The 20,520-nt window shown below is 34.6% G+C and overlaps 3 protein-coding genes across 22 annotated transcripts in view; 2 read left to right on the top strand and 1 right to left on the bottom strand.

Annotated features, from left to right (window-relative positions):
- The first annotated feature begins 24 nt into the window (after positions 1 to 24).
- Ilk (integrin linked kinase) lies at positions 25 to 5,229 on the top strand. The gene is made up of 7 exons (XM_076430474.1): positions 25 to 160; positions 932 to 1,097; positions 1,733 to 1,925; positions 2,017 to 2,097; positions 3,556 to 3,998; positions 4,440 to 4,670; positions 4,755 to 5,229. Exons 1-7 carry the CDS (start codon positions 72 to 74, stop codon positions 4,899 to 4,901), a joined length of 1,350 nt encoding a protein of 449 aa, XP_076286589.1. The 5' UTR covers positions 25 to 71; the 3' UTR covers positions 4,902 to 5,229.
- The window catches only part of LOC143212094 (uncharacterized), a 59,267-nt gene continuing 38,850 nt past the window's right edge, over positions 104 to 20,520 (bottom strand). For 9 of the 20 annotated variants that reach the window (XR_013009624.1, XR_013009625.1, XR_013009626.1 and 6 more), the window contains one exon: positions 7,522 to 19,213. Coding sequence is in view for 1 of the 20 variants with exons in the window: in XM_076430450.1 (XP_076286565.1) it covers positions 19,163 to 19,213 (51 nt within the window). In the remaining 19 variants the exon portion in view is untranslated. Of the gene's footprint in view, positions 693 to 7,521; positions 19,214 to 19,617; positions 19,671 to 20,520 lie in introns of those variants that run through there. The other 11 variants (XR_013009617.1, XR_013009623.1, XR_013009614.1 and 8 more) reach the window with 11 other exon arrangements.
- LOC143212104 (esterase FE4-like) lies at positions 9,332 to 19,938 on the top strand. The gene is made up of 8 exons (XM_076430477.1): positions 9,332 to 9,543; positions 12,144 to 12,432; positions 12,575 to 12,760; positions 14,496 to 14,695; positions 16,488 to 16,644; positions 16,865 to 17,188; positions 17,960 to 18,104; positions 19,167 to 19,938. The coding sequence occupies exons 1-8, from the start codon at positions 9,409 to 9,411 to the stop codon at positions 19,300 to 19,302; spliced, it is 1,572 nt and encodes a 523-aa protein (XP_076286592.1). The 5' UTR covers positions 9,332 to 9,408; the 3' UTR covers positions 19,303 to 19,938.

The raw sequence follows: 20,520 nt of genomic DNA, 5'->3' as shown, positions 1-20,520 counted from the left end.
GAGCACAGAACACTGCCACTCCTCTGCCACAGTATTTACACATCTTCGCTTCTTTTAATAATTCCAAAAAAATGGAAGATATTTTTCAATGGTGTCGCGAGGGAAATGCAATGCAAGTGCGCGTTTGGCTAGATGATACTGAACATGACATGAATCAAGGGTAAATACAAGAAAATTCTTTTCTTTTCAAAGTAAAGCTTCTTTAATCTTCCGCATTCTATTTTGACCTAATCTTACTTTAAAATGGTAACTACTTTATTTTTGTTTTTACCGTCACAGTAATGTTTGTTCTATTTTCTATTACTCTTTATCTTAATTCTTTTCCTTTTGAAGTAAAGATCTTTAATCTTTCGCATTCGATTTTTATCTAATCTGTCTCTAAAATGGTACCTACTTCATTTTGGTTTTTATTACTCTGGACTTTAATTCTTTTTCTCTTCAAAGTAAAGTTCTTTAATCTTTGCATTCTATTTTGTTTCTAATCTTTCTGCAAAATGATAACTATTTTATTTTTCTTTTATTATTACAGTTCTATATTCTATTACTACGGATTAGGATGTTTACTAAATTTATAGTTCACTTAGTTATGAGTAGACTATGAATGTTTATGCAATTTGCAATTTTTGTAGACGAATTTTAAACAAGTGAAGTCAAATGAAATCTTGTTTTCAGCGGTAGTAGCCTTTGTAGATCTGAAACAAATAAAAATTGTGCTAAACTCTGTTGAATTTTATATTCTATCATTGTATGTGTGTATGAAAATTTTCAGGAGCCATAAATGCATAAAGATCCACAGTCTAATTATGAGTAATGAAAGTTTCCTATCTTTTAATGTTCTTCTCATGCTTGATAATGTTCGTTTGATTAAAATTGACTGAATTCCATGTACTATAATTAGCAGTGACGATAATTTTATTTCATTTCTATGTAGCGATGATCATGGATTTAGTCCATTGCACTGGTGCTGTAAAGAGGGACACCTAAAATTGGCAGAATTATTAGTCACTAGAGGCGCACGAATAAATGCTACCAATAGAGGAGATGATACTCCTCTCCATTTAGCTTCTGCACACGGACACAAGGAGATAGTTCAGCTGGTAAAATATATATATATATATATACAGTCAAACCTTGATAACACGAACCTCCTTAACTCAAAAACCTCTATAAAATGAAAATTTTGTTCATTCCCTTCCGCTGCACTTTTAAAACCTCTATAAGTCGAAATGAAACTTCCTTTAACTCAAATTATTTTCCACAAGTGTAGAAGCTAAGCAAGTCAAAACAGCAGTAAATGTTTTACGATGTATTCTCTGCTTTGGTTATCATTGAAAATACCATTGATCAACAATCTGTGAATTAACACAGAGTAAAATCACAAATTTCTTTAATATGTAGTAGCAAGTATATGTAAGAACCGAGTAGATTATATTTACTATATGTATAATACAGAACTCATCTCCAAAAATTGAATTTTTCTTTCTTTAAAACTATTACAATCAGTAAATTATTAACTCTTTTACAAACCCCCTGTAAGTCGAATTTTCGTAGTGTAAACCTGTCTTACTCAAAGACCTCGATAAATCGAAACCTCTGTAACTCGAAGATTTTAATTCTTCCCTTGAGATTCGAGTCATCGCGGTTCGACTGTATATTTAAAAGATTTAAGCATTCCTTGAAACTGTAAAAATCTTGTAAGATATAATGAGTTTAATCAGACACAAATCTACAGTTGCTGAGAAATCGGGCTGATGTTAATGTTACGAATGAGCATGGAAACACTGCTCTCCATTATGCATGCTTCTGGGGTGACCAGGCTGTTGCCGAAGAGTTAGTTGCAGCAGGTGCTCTTGTCTCTATTGCAAATAAAGATGGTGATACCCCTTTGGATAAGGCAAGAGGTCTACTTGCTAAAAGATTACATGGTACTTAACAGATAAGAATATTTATGATATAAAGCTACCGTTTAGTGAGTGATTACTGCAAACTATTTTATCATATGATTTTTATTTCTAGATCTGGCTGTGGAATATGGACAGGACTTGAAAAAGATTCAGTTCAAGGATCAAAGTTGGCTGGGATTGAAAACCAGAAGCCGTACGGAAGTTTATGTTTATTTATTACGTAGTTCTTGCCTCTCTGCTTTGAATAGACTTCCAGTTATCCTGTAACTACATACTACCCATACATTGCGCTTGCTCGTCCATCTTCTCTCTTCCGTTCTCTCCATACTGTCCATACGAGTGTTTCCCAATGTGGGGCCCACGACCCTCAGGGCGGCAATTCAACAATTTCCTAGTGATTTAATCTTAAAACCTATCATTTAACTTTCTTCAGTGAACAATTCAATTTTCGAATGAACTTTTTAAAAATTGGTCCAAAGGACTTGAATTTTTTAAGATGTCAGACCGGCTAGTTCGCTAGAGAATAAGTAAACCAAAATTTATTAAGATTGCAATTGGTAGGAATCATTCAAAATTTTGAAAATGATGTTTTGTCAACTTCTTTATCGGAGTCTGTAACGATAATTTAAAAAATGCGTTTTATAGATTTCGGTAACTTATACATATACGTATGGAAAATTTCATCGAAATCGGTGAACATTGCAATGAGCTACGAACGTTTAAAGATGATCACGTAAGGGCGAAATGCCCTGGCAAGGCTGAAAATCTGCGATTTTCACATTTAAGCTCTCATTTTTAAACGTATGTAGCTCATTGCAATGTTCATTGCATTGACCGATTTCGATGAAATTTTCAGTATGCATATAAGTTACCGAAATCTATAAAACGCATTTTTTAAATTATCGTTATAGGCCCACTTAAAAAAGTTGACAAAACATCATTTCTAAATTTTGTATGATTCTTACCAATTGCAATCTTAATAAATTTTTGTTTACTTATTCTCTAGCGAACTAGTCGGTCTGACATTTTTAAAAAATTCAGGTCCTTTGGACCAACTTTTAGAAAGTTATGCGATTTTTAAAATGTCAACTTAATATTGCCGCTGGCTGTATCTGAAGGGGGTAGACTCGTTCCCAGGATTGCAATGCAATGCCAGGATTCTCTTTTGACTACTGAGAGCGCTAGATAAAATCTAGGCCGCGATCGCTCTGAAAAGTCCTATTCTTATGTTTACGAGGTGTAATTTGCATTATTCCGAAGCATAAAGCTGCGCGTGTAGCTATTTTCATAAAGCTGTAATAGCTACATGCTGCCGAATAATGTAAATTACGCCTCGTAAACGTAAAAATAGGACTTTTGAGAGCGACTGCAGCCTAGATTGATCTGTTATCGCTTTTGACTATCGATTTTGACTCGATATGATTATGTATCGAGAAATGAGAAGGAAATCTGCATCCAATCCTGGGAAGTGTCTACCCAAATAAAAAAAATCTTAATATCTGTCTTATTATTTATCCTAATATTAGGCCTCCAGCTATCTAATTGTCCATACACTCCCACTCTTCTTTCATTGCACCACCTATATTCTTTGGCATTTGCTTTGGTCTTATGACATTAGTTTTATAATGATAACTCGAATTATTCCATGTAGGAGATGCAACATTGTCAAGGCATAAAGGAATTAATATGGCAGATTTGCTATTGCACACTCTCTTGGCAAGTACGCCAAGCGGTGAAACTTGGCGAGGACGGTGGCAAAATAATGACATAGTAGCAAAGATTTTGACCATACGCGAATGTACATCGAGGATCTCCAGAGATTTCAACGAAGAGTTTCCGAAATTAAGAATTTTTTCGCATCCGAACGTCCTACCCGTTCTCGGGTGTGTCAATCAACCACCGCAGTTAGCAACTGTCTCGCAGTACATGGCTCGTGGTAGTTTACACCGATTGTTACACGGCGGTACTGGCGTAGTAGTTGACACAGCACGAGCATTGAGACTTGCTCTTGACGTTGCAAGAGCTATGGCATTTCTTCACGGACTCGAGAGGCAAAACAGATGCAGATTTCATTTGAATAGTAAACATATCATGGTACTTCTGTTTTTTAAATTGTATATTGATGGTTGGAGCGTCTTATATTAGTGCGATTCTTTCGATATGTACAGTGACTCCCATTAACACTAGGTTTATGGACATTTTTGTATACCTATCGTTACGGACAGTCGTCAAATTGACAGATAAAGGAAACCACGTATTTTCATTTCGGTTTAAATTTTCAGAATATGTTTAATTAATACAGATCTACGAAACGTTTTCTAAATTTGCAAAATAGAACTTTTTAATATTTTCTCTGCAATTCCGGTAACTTGCAGATTTTCTCAAATATTTTGTTCCCGTTGTGTAGCAAGCCAATTATTCTAACTTCTGAAAAAAGTCCAAATCATATGGTCCAATATTAAAAAAGTTATCGTTTTTTTAAGAGTGTCCAAATACTAAATGTACTGTATGTAACGAATGAACGTGATGTTACAGATCGACGAAGATTTGACGGCTCGTGTAAATATGGCGGACTCGAAATTCTCATTCCAAGAGGTAGGACGAATTTATGAACCAGCCTGGATGTCACCGGAGGCATTAAACAAGCGTCCGGCAGATATAAATTTGGAAGCCAGCGATATGTGGAGTTTTGCTGTTTTATTGTGGGAACTTGCAACCAGAGAAGTTCCATTCGCTGATCTTTCTCCGATGGAATGTGGCATGAAAGTCAGTTTATTAACGAAAATTTTAACGAAAATTTGCTATAAACTCCTAAACTTTTCGAATAATTTTATGGCATATTTGTTATAGATTGCTCTCGAAGATTTGCGCGTTAGTATACCACCGGGAATCTCACCTCACCTTGCTAAACTGATCAGAATCTGTATGAATGAAGATCCAGGGAAACGTCCATCGTTTGACATGGTTGTTCCGATACTCGACAAGATGAAACGCTAATTATCAATGCAATATTTCTTTCTTTCGTTTTAATTGATACACGATCAGCACGAATATGTCATTCCTAAAGAAACGTAATGGATTTAATTATACGAAAACTGCTACCCAACCGCTATAAATGTTCAACACAGTGCCTGTACTAAAATAACAGAATTATATTTTTTATACAATAGTTTATCAAGATAACGATGTGACTTGATATTGTATTTATATACATTGTTATGTACTATTTATAACGTATATGTATATCTATATTGATTATATTCACGTTTTTTTAAAAGAAAAGTAACTTTGTTTTTGTGGACGTAATACAGCCAGTTTTCTCAATGTCGAAGTTTTCATTTCAATAGCGCACGTATTTATTTTATTTCGTTACGTTTTACCTAGTTTTATTGTATTCCAAAATTGAGTACAAAACATTATAGTGGATTACTAGACAGCAGATCTTCATGCAAAATAAAAATTGTCTACCTGAATTGCTACAGACTGGAGTGGAATAGAAAATTATTTTCATTCTTGATATGTTTAATAGACTGAAAATAGTATAACAATATGTTTAAATTCTTTTAATGTTTTTACTGTTTTACGTTAAGTTTATTCATTTTTGTCATACATGCATAAAATCTGCTGTCTAGTAACACTAAATCTAAAAGTAACTGGTACAAGTAACTCGTACAATCATTTCTTATAAAATTATTTTTATTATATCAATAATCGTAAACTAAAAAATCTGGAACCGACCATTTTGACCGGTGATGGTAGATTTAGTGTTGATTACTTTGACAATGTGCACTAATATGGTCGTTGATAATAGAACACACGAAGTGGCTTGTTTTTTTCATATATCAACATAAATCTGTGTCTAACTTACGGGAATAAGTTAGAAAAACTTGTCAAGTTGGTGAGTTGGCCGTTGTTAATAATGGAACGACCAACAGTTAAAATTAAACAAGGAGAATTACAAGGTGCCGTTTATAAAGGTGTTTTGGGCTCCCTGTACTTACAACGCTTTTCTTGAAGTATCTTCCGCTGCTCCTCCGATTGGCGAACTTTGATTTAAGGTAATGCTCACTAAATTCAGTTCAATCTTGAGATTACAAATTTTTACATACTTCGAACAAAAGTATATTCGTTTAACTATTGTTATTTCTATTCAAGAAGAGTTCTCTCTCATCAAGAGAGTTATTATTTATTTCTTATTTTTCGTAACAAGTAGACAGCGGATTTTATGCATTTATGGCAAAAATGAGTAGGTGTAATTTAAAACAGCAAGACCATTAGAAAAATTTAAAAACACTGTTGTATTATTTTCAACCTGTTAAACATATTAGGAAAGAAAATAAATTTCTATGTCGTTCCAGTTTGTTGCAATCCTGGCAGAAAATGTTTATTTTGCATAAAGATCCGCTGCTAAATATTATATTACACAAATCTTTACGTCTTTATTTTGCTTTTATTTAGCTAATTGTAGAAAATATTTTATTAGTTTGTATGTTGTATTATTATATCCTAGGATTAGGGATTGCAATCCCGCGGGATTGATGTGGTATTTATTTCAATCCCACGGGGTCCCGCGGGACTAAGGATTTTAGGTCTTCAATCTAATATATATTTAATAAAGAAACTTTACTTAATGAGATAATCATCTTTAATCATATTAGTCAAAATTTATTAACAGAATACATATAAAATCTAAATCTACATTTTAAATTAAAATAAATCTCTTTTTGGAAAACAAACTATAATTGAAATGTAATTGTATAAAATATATAATATAATAATTCGTTATATCTAATAATTAATAGAAGAAGGTATTTAAATAAAAAAATTATTATATAAATAACGAAGCTACGATATTATATATTGATTGCTGAGGTGAATCGGAAGAATTTTTTTCTTTACCAAAATGTTGGTTAAAACTTAAAAATAACTATAAAAATTGTTTAGAACGAACTGTATGTAATCGACCTGTCTGTGAATATAATTTTAATTAGATTAAAATCTGATAAATGTTAAAATTATAAAAACAAATTTTAATTTGTAGAACTTTAAAAATATGATCGTAAAAAGCAAAGTCTATTAATTGTTGTATCTTCTAGTTAGGTCTTCAACTCATTACAAAAACATATCCTGCAGCGGAAAAAGCTCGTTAAGCCTCTACACTTGAAAGTCGAATAATTAAAAAGTATTCGTAAGCCGTACGTAAATATTTCCCCTTTTTGCCATCGCTCTCAAAGGAAATCATCTCTTTTTTTTTAAGTTTTGTCTATATCTTCATGACAGACCATCGAAATAGTTCTTCGTGTGCGTCGTCATTCGCGAAATTTTGGGACGCATAGTCCCGCGAAATTGCGGGATTCCGCATCACCGATTTGAGAAATGCGGGACCAAAAAATGACGCGGGATCCTGCCGGATTGCAATCCCTACCTAGGATCCACAATCAGCTTACATCATGGGAGACAATGATGTGATGATATGATCCATGGGAGCGAGAATTGGGACAATTATGGGACTACAAGTATTTAGCAACAAATAAAATTTTATGTTCAACGTATAATAACAAATTAAAGAGCATATCATTCTGCATATGAAATACGTATTAATATAAGACATAAGATATAAATTGGTTTGTGTTTTTAATCTCTGTTTCATTGTACATTATTTGCTTGTGATATTTACTATAAATAATGGAGTATGAAGTTATGTGTAATTTGTTTTTTTTGCTCGCAAAGAAAATTAAACGAAACAAAAAGTGTAAATGAATGAGTACGTTTTGCTACATGCTATCAGTGCCATTAATAATTATAAAGCAAAAAATGCGAATTATATCTGCCGCATTAGCCATTTGCAATGGAGTTGCAATTACTTGTTATGAAACACGTCGAAATTTGAATAGCAAAGTGGAACTTTGAACGTTCCTGATTACGTTGCGTCATAGTTAGAGTGCGGGCGTTTACGTTAATTTTTATTTTTAGTATGAGCTAGTGTACATACAGGGTGTCCTGTTTAAGTGAGAACAGCAGGATATCTCGAAAGGCGTTGCCGTTATCAAAAAGGTGTTCGTACAAAAGTTGCTTGGTACGACGGGCTACATTACGTAGTATTAATTGTTTTCTTATGGGTGGAGGAGATCTGAAGATCAATCTACTTTTCTTAAATGGAATACTATATTTTTTCTTCAGAAATACTGTAATTTCTCGAGAAATGAGAAATAACCAATTATAAAATTTCTCGGGAAATTTTCGAGAAGGAACACTAGTCAGAATATTAATTCGTTTCATTGTATATCTGCCTAACTATATGAGAGCGCGTTAATTTCCAAAACCATTTGACTAAAAGAACGATTGTTATCAAAATCAACTAACAAAAACGATCGACCAACTTATAAAAATTAATATCCCATAATTTTTTATTATATCCTTTTGAAGATGAATGTAAAGAACGAGGAAACAATAATGTTTAATGCGGTCGAGTAACTTTGTTATTAAAAAAAAAGTTGTAATTGTCTACATAACGGCTCACATTTTTCAAAATTGCTAACAATGATTAATATTCATTTCTTCTATACGTAATAAATTAATTTGATACGGGAACTGAAAGATCAAAGGTTGTATTAATATTAAAGGTTTCAATATCACTGCCTTATCATTATTTTTATCTTTAAGTCATTAGTACGGTCTGATAAAAGTAAATGAGTTATCGTTTGTGCAAAAGTCGTTACAAATACTTTTATATTGAGCGGATTAAACAAGATTGGGAAAGATTAATCGATGTCGTATATAGTATACTAAAACTGTGTTATACTGTGTTGACTTTAACAATAGTATAGCCGTTTCTGCAATAAAAAATGTAGTAAAAAAGTGCGAGGTCACTTCACCACGTGCTCATTTCACCACGATTAGTACCGCTACATTTAAGAAAATTTAGGGAAGTGTATATTAGATTCAAAGTTTACCGACAGCCGTGATTTTCTACGTTTTTTATATATATAAAAAAAATGGTCATGGTAATAAACTTTATACAATTCTTAACTCAATTGCCATGTCATGCTTCTGCTACATCTCAAAGTATGCTACGAGACAACAAAGCAAATTGTAAATTTATCGCAAAAACTACTCACAAACGATTGTTATCTACTTAACTTTTAGCAAATTTTAATAATCCGAGCAATATAGATACTATCGCGATAAAAACTACACGTTTTATTATTCTAAAAATATGCTCTGTTCACTCTGCTGAGTTCGTACTTTCTAACCCAAGAAATGGACACCACATTTCAACGTTAATGGTTAAAAAATAATTGAAACCGACGATTGTTGATATCGTGCAAAGTTCGGTATCTGAAACTGCTCCATTTACGATTCTGGTGTCAACTTTCTGATAAGAAAATACTTTGATATAATCAGTAAATAACACGATTCTCGTGCGGACGATTCACGTCTTGTGCTTAGTCTCTCCGCAGAGGACATTGGACTGTCGTCAAAGTTGGTTAGAGCGTGGTCAACAATGAACGAACCGGTGGTTACAGTAAAGCAAGGTAAATTACGAGGTGCTGTAGAGAAAAGTGTCTTCGGTAGCTCTTTCATCGCGTTCCATGAGATACCATTCGCTGCTCCTCCTATCGGCGAACTCAGATTTAAGGTAATAGATCTTCTAAATCGATTAATATCTTTCCAGATATACATAGCGAATGTCAACTTTTAGCAAACTTTAATGTCACATTTTCTCTACGTTTTACTTTGAGCAAATCACAAGGAAACTTTGGGGTAAATGGTACGTTTAGGGGAGGCAGCTCGGATGATCTTGACATTTGTTGTCAAGATCAACATTGTGAACAACTTTCCTCTATACAACCACCGACTAAGTATAAAGCGGCCCCTACACGGTCAATCAGGAATGACAGTCTGATTGAACAGTCAGACTGTCAATCCTGACTGTGATCCTGACTTCAATCAAAATAAATTAATGTTTTGCTCCGTGAGATGTCGGTAACAAATTCTGATGATTATAAACATTATTTTCGAATGGACAAAAACCTATTCAAGACTGTTAAATAGTTTCTCCTCCACTTCCTGTGATTGAAGCTCGGATTTCGAATTTCCAAATATCTGAAAATCCGTTAGTCCATTTCATCAATCCGCCTTTTACGATCAATCCGAATGTCAATCTTCGACGTGACTGTCATTCCGATTGACCGTGTAGGGTCCGCTTTAAAGAATAGACCTAAATATCTCATCCAGTGTATTTCGGGGGCCACGTAACCCCACTTTCATTTCGTGCGATTTAAACGAGTCTATATAGAATCTTCGTGCTACAAATAAATAAATAAGTTTACTTCTGTTCTGAATGGTTGTATCGCGTGCTGGATCGCTTTATTTGCATGCAAATAGGCGAAATGAGAATGGTAATGGGGTTACGTGATTCCACAAAAGTGGGCCGTAAAAATACATTGGATGATAGGTCGCTCTGTCCTTATATACATATACATACATTCATACCTCGTCGATGATACAATTACCTGTCGCTCGGACTTTGTTTCCGAGATAATTGCAAAAAACTTTCGTTCCATTTAGGTTACAAGTACACTTTACTCTCGTACAAGCTGTCACTGAACAGTAATTATTATTATTATTATTATTATTGCTTTATTTCAGCCTTACAGCTAAGAAATGTGACTTTGTTTACAGTATCCTAACCTTACAGATCTATCTTATTCACACATTCGGCCCATACCTTTTCTTATTACTAACCTAATCATTGCATCCTTTCCTATTCCCTAACATTTGTTTTTAGTTCGCTATATTTTTTGGCACATTTATCCTCTTTCTTCTCTTTCTCCACAACTTTTCCAGCCACTCTTCAACATTCCTATCTTTCCTCCCACTCACTACAACTACAACCTCGATCCTGATCTTTTCTTCCATTACCCTGCATTCTCTTGACAAATGTTCTAGACTTCCATACTTGTCCCCACAAAGGTCGCATATACAGAATCATAGACAGGATCTCGAAAAGAAGGTATAGTCCAAGTTGGTTGGTCGTTATTGTTGGCCTCTGCCTCCACAGCAGGAACTGTTTGTCCTATTCAGCTACATTTTTTCTGTTTTATTCGGAAAGGATTGGGCTAATGCGAAATAATTTTTTCAACCTTGGAAATCAACTTTACAACGTCGAAAAATATAAACAAATTCTTCTTTTGCGTTTTTCGATGAGGGGCCAGAGTGATTTAAATTTTGGAAAATATGGTTATATTCCCTGAAGTTTCCCCTTTAAAATGAGCCCTTGAAAAAGATGGAGCCATAAAAATTGGCGTCACATTGAGCTGGTAAAGTACGCCAGATCAGCGGTATAGACAACGGACCATAATAGCCGTGCGCTCGACTCGTCTCGACCTGAAACGGAGGTACACGGCGTACTTTACCAGCTCATTCGTGACGCCAATTTTTATGGCTCCACCTTTTTCAAAGGCTCATTGTAAAGGGGAAACTTCAGGGAATATAACCATATTTTTTTCAAAATTTAAATCACTCTGGCCCCTCATCGAAAAAAAAACGCAGAAAAAGAATTCGTTTAAATTTTTCGACGTTATAAAGTTGATTTTCGAGGTTGAAAAAATTATTTCGTAATAGCCCAATCCTTTCCGAATAAAACAAAAAAAAATGTAGCTCAATCGGACAAACAGTTCCCGAGATAAAAATTCGTAAGTGAGGCCTGTTTTCGCCAAAATGGGCAAGAATTGAAAACTTTGAAGGCCTGACTTTTCTAAAAAAATTCGAAACCGGCAGAATGATAACTTAAACCCCCCCCCCCTAATTTCACATGGATTACAACATATTTCATTTAGACCAACGACGATGGTGCCTGCAAAAAGTGATCGATTTGGCATGGAATGACCCATAATGTATTTTTTTAAGTTCAACTAGAAAATATTTAAGTGAACCTATATATTCATTTCGTACAAAAATTCCAAATTTTTGTAATATTGATTAATAACGCATTAATAAAAATGATATTATTCAAATACATTATGTGTTTTACTAATTATATTGTGACGAATCACCTACTAATAATAAAAGATAGAAATTTGATTAGATTAGAAATCATAAAAATGATTTGTAATTTCTGCTCTTTACTTTGAGCAAAATCACGAAGAATCACGATGTATCCCTGTACCGGACGCGTTGTTTATTTGATTTAAATCGATCAATTTATCGATTATTTTTTCCCGATTCGACAAATAGGATCCACAACCACCGACTCCATGGGTCGGTATCAAGGACACTGCAGAAGCTCGTGAAGTACGTGGTCCACAATTACGAGAAGTGTCCCCGATCGGTGTAATCGGTCAAGAGGACTGTCTATACCTTAATGTTTACACTAATTCACTTAGTGGATGTAAACCGGTAATGTTTTGGATTCATGGTGGCTCACTTCTAATTGGAACAGGAAGTTTCGTAGATAAACGGCCAGACTATTTGCTGGCAAAGGATGTCGTGGTGGTTTCGGCTAATTATAGACTTGGCGCTTTCGGTTAGTTCTTTCGAATGAATTATTCACATTTTAGTCTAATACTCATCTAAAATAATAGATTATTCGAACCCTATAAGGGAAGGGATGAATAAAAGAATTTTGTCATATTTAAGGTAATTAGATTTCTAACGGTATGCCGCAGGTTTTTTAAACCTGGGTCACAAGTCTGCGCCAGGCAATCAGGGACTGAAAGACCTGATCGCTGCTCTGGAGTGGGTCAAAGAGAACATAGTGAATTTCGGGGGCGATCCTAACAATGTTACGATTTTTGGGGCGAGTGCTGGAGGAGTGTTGGCACATGCACTGGCAATATCGCCACGAGCGCAAGGTAACAGATAACCACAGTGGCGGTCATTTACTAATTACGTACTACAGTGGTCGAAATTTCTATAAAGTCATCTTCTTTTTCATAGATATTTTAAAAATATCACCATTTTTGTTGATTTATCGTATCTGGTCTTGTGCCTTGTAGACACTCGGATAGAGGGACTGCGTACTCTAGAGTCTAGACCGCTATGTTTACTATTTACGTTTTTTTTTTAATTTTTTTCTGTGTGGTGCAGAATAGTGCATTATAGAAATTTCGACCACTGTAGTCATATTTGAAGTGCCAAATAGCTTATACTTTTCTGCGAACCTTGCGAAAGCGTCTAAATTGTATTTTTATCAAGTTTTGTACCTTCTGTTATAAAGACCTCAGTAATATGCTTCTGTTAATTCCGAAAATTCAAGGACATTTATATTCACTTTGTTCTGAGCTGTCGCTTTCGAGGAGGACAATCACTTACGTACATTGTGATAATAATTCGGTATAGGTATGAATACAAACGTAGTGTAAGTAATTTTGATCAGTATCCATTGAACATTTGAGACAATTAGAAGTACGATGTAAATGACCACGATGAGTGAGGCAAAGAACGTGACGGCAGATCCATCACATCAAGTATAAATGCATCGCAAAGCTGAAAAACATTCCGGGGGATAACTAAAGACTAGCTAGAGACATCTGTAATGACTTCGTATTATGAAATGCAACATATTGAGCGTCATGGAATTATACATAACATCCTTTGCAAATTGTAGAACACGAAAAGCGAACGCTAGAACCAACCACATTATTCATTGATTAATCAAAGTGAACAGATTTGAGACAGTTGTTGATATTTATAACGAAATAATACCAAATCTTGATAAAAATATTAGTATGAGATCAGTTCGTCGTCGATTAAATGAATTTGGACTAAGAGGAAGGGCTGCAAGAAAGGAGCTCTTCATTTCGGGGAAAAATCATCTTGTCAGAATTGTTTTTGCGAAAGAGCAATGTTCACGGTAATTTTCGCAGAGAAGTAGTAAAATACAGGCTCGGATGTAGACTTACGATAGGCGTCGAATTGGCGCGGAATATCGAAAAAATTGTACAAAATTGACGATTGAATACAGGAAATCATTAACCGCTATGTTTATTTAAATGTACTAACGGAGGCATTATATTACCAGAGCAGACGCTGGTCTCGTTATAGAGGGCAGGTCGATCACTCCAAGAGCGGACCGAATCTTGCTCTAACAGTAAATATCAATAAAATCGGAGTAAACCATCCTGTAGAAGGGAAAATAAAATTTTATATTTAAATTTCTAAATTATTTAATTTTATGTTCCATGCGTTTCCAATCATTTAAACATTTACGAATCCTTAAAATGATGATACATAATAACGATTTTGCTCAATATTTACTCTTAAAGCAAGGTTAGGTTCGCTCTTACAATTAGTACGACCGACCTACCCTCTATAATCTATAACATCTGCTCTCTTGATTTGGCCTGCATTTGGCGTAGAATGTAGGCGCCAAATACCGAACCTAATGCGGAAACAGACGGGTCTGTATATGGCGCCAAAGTTGATGCCAAATTCGTACCAAGTCAAGAGCTGATTTCTTACTGGGTTGTTGTTGATTGGCCGATAACTCGAACATTGATAAGCCCGACGTTCGCTTGCAAAATGTAGGAAAACGTTAAACTGGATTTTTGTCACAATAAAATACTATGTAGTCATTGTTGTCCGTAGGACTCTTTCACAAAGCAATCATGCAAAGTGGATTGTTGACGTGTCCGTGGAGCCTGAATCAAAGTAAACCTGAGCGATGTTTCAGACTTGCCAAAGTCCTTGGCAAAGATTCCACCGATCCTGAAGAAGTTGTTCAGTACCTTCGAACGGTTGATGCAAATGATATCGTCAAGGCTGTCGAGCACATACTTACGGAGCAGGCAAACAAGTTTTCTTGACATGCGTTCAATAATTACGGGCAACCCTACGATGCAGTAGAATCTTGATTCGTGTGAATGCAGCCGGAAACGAGTCGGTTCATGTCGTTCATGTAACTGGGTTTTTCATGTAATAAGAATGTACCGATTCTCAAACACGCTTGTAATTAGTCTGTAGACGTTCATGCAGGTTTACAGTTTTTAGATCACTTTGCAACACGAGCATTAACTAGTAATTTATTTAATCGTTTAAGGAGCTGGTACACATTAGCACGCGATATTCTTTGAGATTTTTGTTATTGTAAAATGACGAAATTTTTGAGTGTTTCATTTTTTCTATATTTTCATTCAAGCTTGGACCTTTCAACCGAGGATGACGAGTTAATTCGTCATTGGTGTTTGCTATCATCTTTTAGAAATTTTTTATTTCTTCTCTAATTCAACGAATAATTCCGTCCCTTATTAACTGTGTTACACTCTTCATATTGATATAAACTATATTGTACCAACGTTGATTATGACTGTCTTTCGTTACGTCTTCGCGTGTGCTTATAACAGACAAGTAACTCTGTCGAAAGATTAAGAAATATACATTTTTAGGGAATTACAAAATCGAAATTGAGCTTGTTAGAAGTGATCCAGTTCGTTCACGTTCGCGAACAAAATATTCAAATGGCTGCTGTGATTCTTGTGATTATGCCTTCGAGTTAATTGGAAATTTAGATTCTTATTTAGTTTGAGCGTAATGATACGTTGCGTATAACCCGTGCAAACATAATTTTGAATTTTGAATATGTATTTTAAGTGACAGCAAATATACAGTACTTCCGCGTTTAATGTGCTAATTAATAGCGATAAGAATTATCTTGACACGCGCGCGTGTACTGGAGACAGACATTCTTAGTTTATCTCTAGATTAGATCTTGGCAAACAATCCGAGAACCAGGTAGAGTTTTCTGTGTTTAATACTTTAGCACTTTATGTACATCACCTCATTCAAACTTTTATGATTACATAAATTTTCGAAATTTAGAAATCCTTTTCTAGAATCATACTTTACAATAGAATTGAATTTCACAAAATTCTAGACTACAAGACATTTTTAAAGGACATTAAAAATTGGAAGTAACATTGTGTAAAATTTCAAATGTCTACCCCCACCGATAGGGGTGATATTGAGGTAAATTCCCCCGCACTTAAATGCAATTTGCTCTAAAACGAGAAAAGATATCGGTATGGGATAAACGGCAAACAAAAGATATAGATACACTCTATATTTCAGATTTTTTCAGAATTTTTTGCTAATTATTTATAGTTGAAAATAATTAATTAATTTTTTGGGAATTTTTTTAACTATCTTCCCCTGGGTTGACACCTACCAAAAAATTCTAAAATATTGCTATGATGCTAACCTATTTTGTATAAAAATCTCAGAAGTGTCCGTTTGGTGGAACAGTGTAAAAAAAAATAAAGTATGCCGGTGAATGCTCGGTTTGATCAGTAACGGGCCGTTTCTCTAATATTCGTTTCAGTTATCGTTTAATAGTGTTCCATAGTGTCAAATTTAAGCTGATACAATTCATACATGTATTCAAAATTTAATATTTCAATTTCCTCTTGATTAATTCTTTAATGTAGGGATAGAATAGAAGTCAAGGAGATGTTTGCGTCACCGTAAATGGATTCTACTGTCGTGGGCAGCCAATTTAGACATGATCGTAGCATTTATGGAAAGTAATATAGTTCACGTAAAAACACACACAGTTGGATAATCTCTCTCGCGTGATTTTTGTAGGAAAGAAAACAGTTTGTTCTTCCGTTTGCACTGAACACTGATGATATAGCGGAAAATCCAGTATTACCATTTCCAATGGAAGAAATGTTCACAAGGGAAGCTTCTGTTCCCGTTATAGTTGGATATACGTCGCACGAGTTTCTAATGTTTCTAAAAGGTAATTTATTATCAATAATATTTCTTCAGAACTACGGGACCCGTCAAACTGGCGTGTTTGCAAACTTTTGAATTTACGATTGTTGAGATTATAAAGATGCATTTATATGGAATTATTTAATAAATATATTTCTTTAGACGCATAATAAAAATGGTTAAAAATGTGAATAAGAACACTAATGTTAAGTGTATTCATACTTCATATTTGTGTAATTCTTCAGGCATTCCAGAATCGACGATGGCAAAGCTCAATGAATTGTTAACGTCGCAAGTGAAAAAACTAGCGTCTCTGAAGAATTTAGGTCCCGACGAAACCAATAAGTTATTCAAAGCTGTTGAGAATACCTATTTCGATGGAGAGATCGGTCCGGAAAAAAGAGATCAACTTGTACGTTTTTTGAGTGACGTTCAGTTCGGCTTTCCCGCGAGATTGTATGTAGAGGATCGGGTGAAGAGAACATCAGCACCTACATATTTTTATGTATACACATATGTCGGCAATCAGAAAACACATACGGACGTATTGGTCGATCGTGTCATTAAAGGTAATCTAGTTTCTTTAATATACAGGGTGCGGCACCTAAAACAGGTCACTCAAAACACTACACACTACAAAACGTAACACAAGTAAACACTAACGTCTTAGTACACGACAGTAATGGTATTTTAGAGTTATTTAAATTGAAATATCTCCTGAACTATTAACTTTTCGACATACATAGGTTAGTACTTTTTTATAACAAATGTCCAGCTGCATCGATTCATGTATTAAAAAATACCACATTCTATTAAAAAAAACAGAGTTGACCTTCATATCTCCTTGACGTCTCCACCTATAAAAAAATTAATGACATCAGATTACGAGCCCCTCAATATCAAGTAAGTTTGGTCTGATCCTTTTTTTTTCTATCTTCAAAAGCAAGCGAGTTATTCAGGTGACATGTTTTAGGTGCCGCACCCTGTATACTGTATATGTACATGTCATTCATTCAGAGAGAGTTTCACCTTTTTATTTAGTTTGTCATTTTCACAAGCTAACTACGACAAACTTCTAGGATGCATTTTGCTTATTCTACTCATTTATCACTGGATCGCGAATTTGAGCATTTACGATAAAACTGGGTGGATGTAATTTTAGACAGTAAAAGGATTAAAAGGATTTACGCACATGCCGATGCACTATTCACGACTTATTAAAACGATTAACATGTACTCTTAAATTCTTTAAATGCCATGCATTTGATCTACATATTTCTGTTTGCCATGTCATGAACGCATAAAATCTGCTTTGTATTGGAACAATTCGAATTCTTTAGGGGCATCTCATGTCGATGAAATGGCGTACCTGTTTTACCTGAGTCCTCTTAAAGTTGAGGACCCAGAACCACCAGCAATAGGAACAAAAGATAGAGCGACATTGGAACGGTTAACTCGTATGTGGACCAATTTCGGAAAAACAGGGTGAGTTGAAACAGCCAAAGTTGTAGCTTCTCGAATGGCTTAACCCTTTGCACTCGAAGCTATTTCAACTATTTTAACTTTAACTTTAATGTAGTACCTCATACAGTACTTAAATGCTTAGTGATTGATTAGATACCAACATATTTAATAATGTAAATTATATTTTGAAGAACGGTGCAGCAATTTTTAGTGGTGACTCTCTCGGAGTCATAACTCGAGTGCGAAGGGTTAAACTTACGACTACAATTTACATTTATACTAATAGTAATTTTTACTAATTTATAAATAATAGTCTATATCAAAAATAATTATACTGCCACTCCTAACAGAAAATATTCGATCAATATCGTGAATATAATTGTTGAACGAATTATTTCAACGTGCATTAAATACGAACAATAGTATTGTACACGCTGGGTGATCGGTAACTGTTCGTACAACCGAAAACAGGATAATCCTACATAAAAAAATAAGTTGAAAATGTAGAATAAAATTTTCTCATACAATACGAGGCTTTGTTTTCGAGAAAATCGAGTTTGAAAATCCGCCAAGTTTGTGTGCTTACAATTATAGTATTTGCAAGAAGTACTTCTTTTCAATAGGACACGTGTTCGCCGAATTTTCAAACTTGATGTTTTCGGAATCAAATCCTCACATGAACAAAGTTTATTCTATATTTTCGGCTTATGGTTTTATGTTGAATTTCCTCGTTTTTGGTTCCGCCAGCAGTTAATGACCACCCTGTATAACTTTATTTATTCAGCCGAACGGCTGCGAATTAGACTTGGTTCTGTACATAAAATAATTTAATCCATGCATTCTGCCCATTTACCCGTTTCCACCAATTCCTCTTCCTAGTACCTTCTATCATAATTACTTTATCTACACTATCTACCTTATATATTTCATATTTTTCTAGTCTTTGGTCTTACTCACCTTTCTGACTTTCCTTTTCCTTTGTAGCTTCCCTAGCCATTCTATGTTCTTTCACTCACTGGCTCTTCTATAATGATACTTCTATCGGTTAGTTTCTGTGTGATATGATAATTATTTGTCACCTAGAAACCCCACACCGTCCCTCGACGAATACGTAAAGGACATCTGGGAACCTGCAACAGAGGATAAGATTAAATACTTGGACATCGGTGACGAGCCCGCGTTACTGTGTATGAAGCCAAATATTCTTAACTTGAATTGAATTTTATAAAGTATTGTGTCATAGAGTATTGTTGAATTGGATATTCTCTGAGCAGCAGTCGATGGAAATGAAAAGTTATTTTAAAAAGAGAATAGTATATAAACTTTATTATCTCTCATGACACGTGCAACCTATATACATATGTATATACATGTTATATTTGATATGTTATTTATAATGAACTGGAGGTTCTTCATACATAACGCGTTTTGATTATTACGACTCGCATAAACGTCGATAAGAAAGTTACGCGAATGATCACCGTTTTTCAAAACTATTCTATGATAATGTATTTATGTATAAATGCTTATTTACTTTTTGAAATCTACAGGGTGTCTCAAAATTCCTTCAACTTCCTTCATGAAGTACTGTAACATTAACATAAAGATCATCGCTTTGTTTGTATTTGTTTGGCAGCATTAAAGGAACACATACGGAAAGAAACTTTGAATACTTTTAATACAACAGTATAGGTTAAAAAATAATTCGGAGTGCAAAAGGTTAATTTACGAGAAATATTTTTGTTGGTCCGCGTTCCTGGGCTCATAAGCTGTTAGAAAGGTAGGTTTAGCAATGGTATTAACGAGAGATTGCAAATAAACAGTTTGATTAATTCAGAGTTAAACGAAAAGTGTTTTAACCCGCATCCGTCCCTTATTTCGCGAACCGAATCTGTCCCTCGGTGTCAAATTGATACAGTGATAAAAAAATCGATAAAATAACAAGTCAGACAGTTACTTTTCGAGTTTTTTATCATTGAAATCGAAGGTTTTTGCAGTTATATGTTTCACATTAAAAAAATAAAAGTCACCAAGTTTCAGACTTTACCTACAAATAACAGAACAGTGTAACTTATTTCAAGAAAACTGCGTCAAATTGACACGAGGGACGGATGAGGGTTAACTTTTAACTTGTACAGTAATATCGCGCTATCACTGTCCAACAGCCGTGTTCTGCACGAACGCGGCGATAGTGTAGTAGACTCTATTTTTTTATGACTGCGTCTACCGCGCCGACTGCTCCGAGACTTCAATCGAGAAGCCGAACATAGAAGGACAGATCGCGTGGCCGAAGCATGTCTCCGTCGCCGGCACAGTTTAAAGGCCCGCGTGTTTTTCATTATTTTTTTTTTTTATGGGACTTTCACTAACTTATTTCTGACATTTTTGTGATTAAAATGACACCAAACACGATATAATTTCAACTGTATTTAGTGGT

This window comes from Lasioglossum baleicum, chromosome 9 (genome assembly GCF_051020765.1).
Source record: "Lasioglossum baleicum chromosome 9, iyLasBale1, whole genome shotgun sequence".
Taxonomy (NCBI): Eukaryota; Metazoa; Arthropoda; class Insecta; order Hymenoptera; family Halictidae; genus Lasioglossum; species Lasioglossum baleicum.
This window is presented reverse-complemented; position numbering and strand designations above follow the sequence as displayed.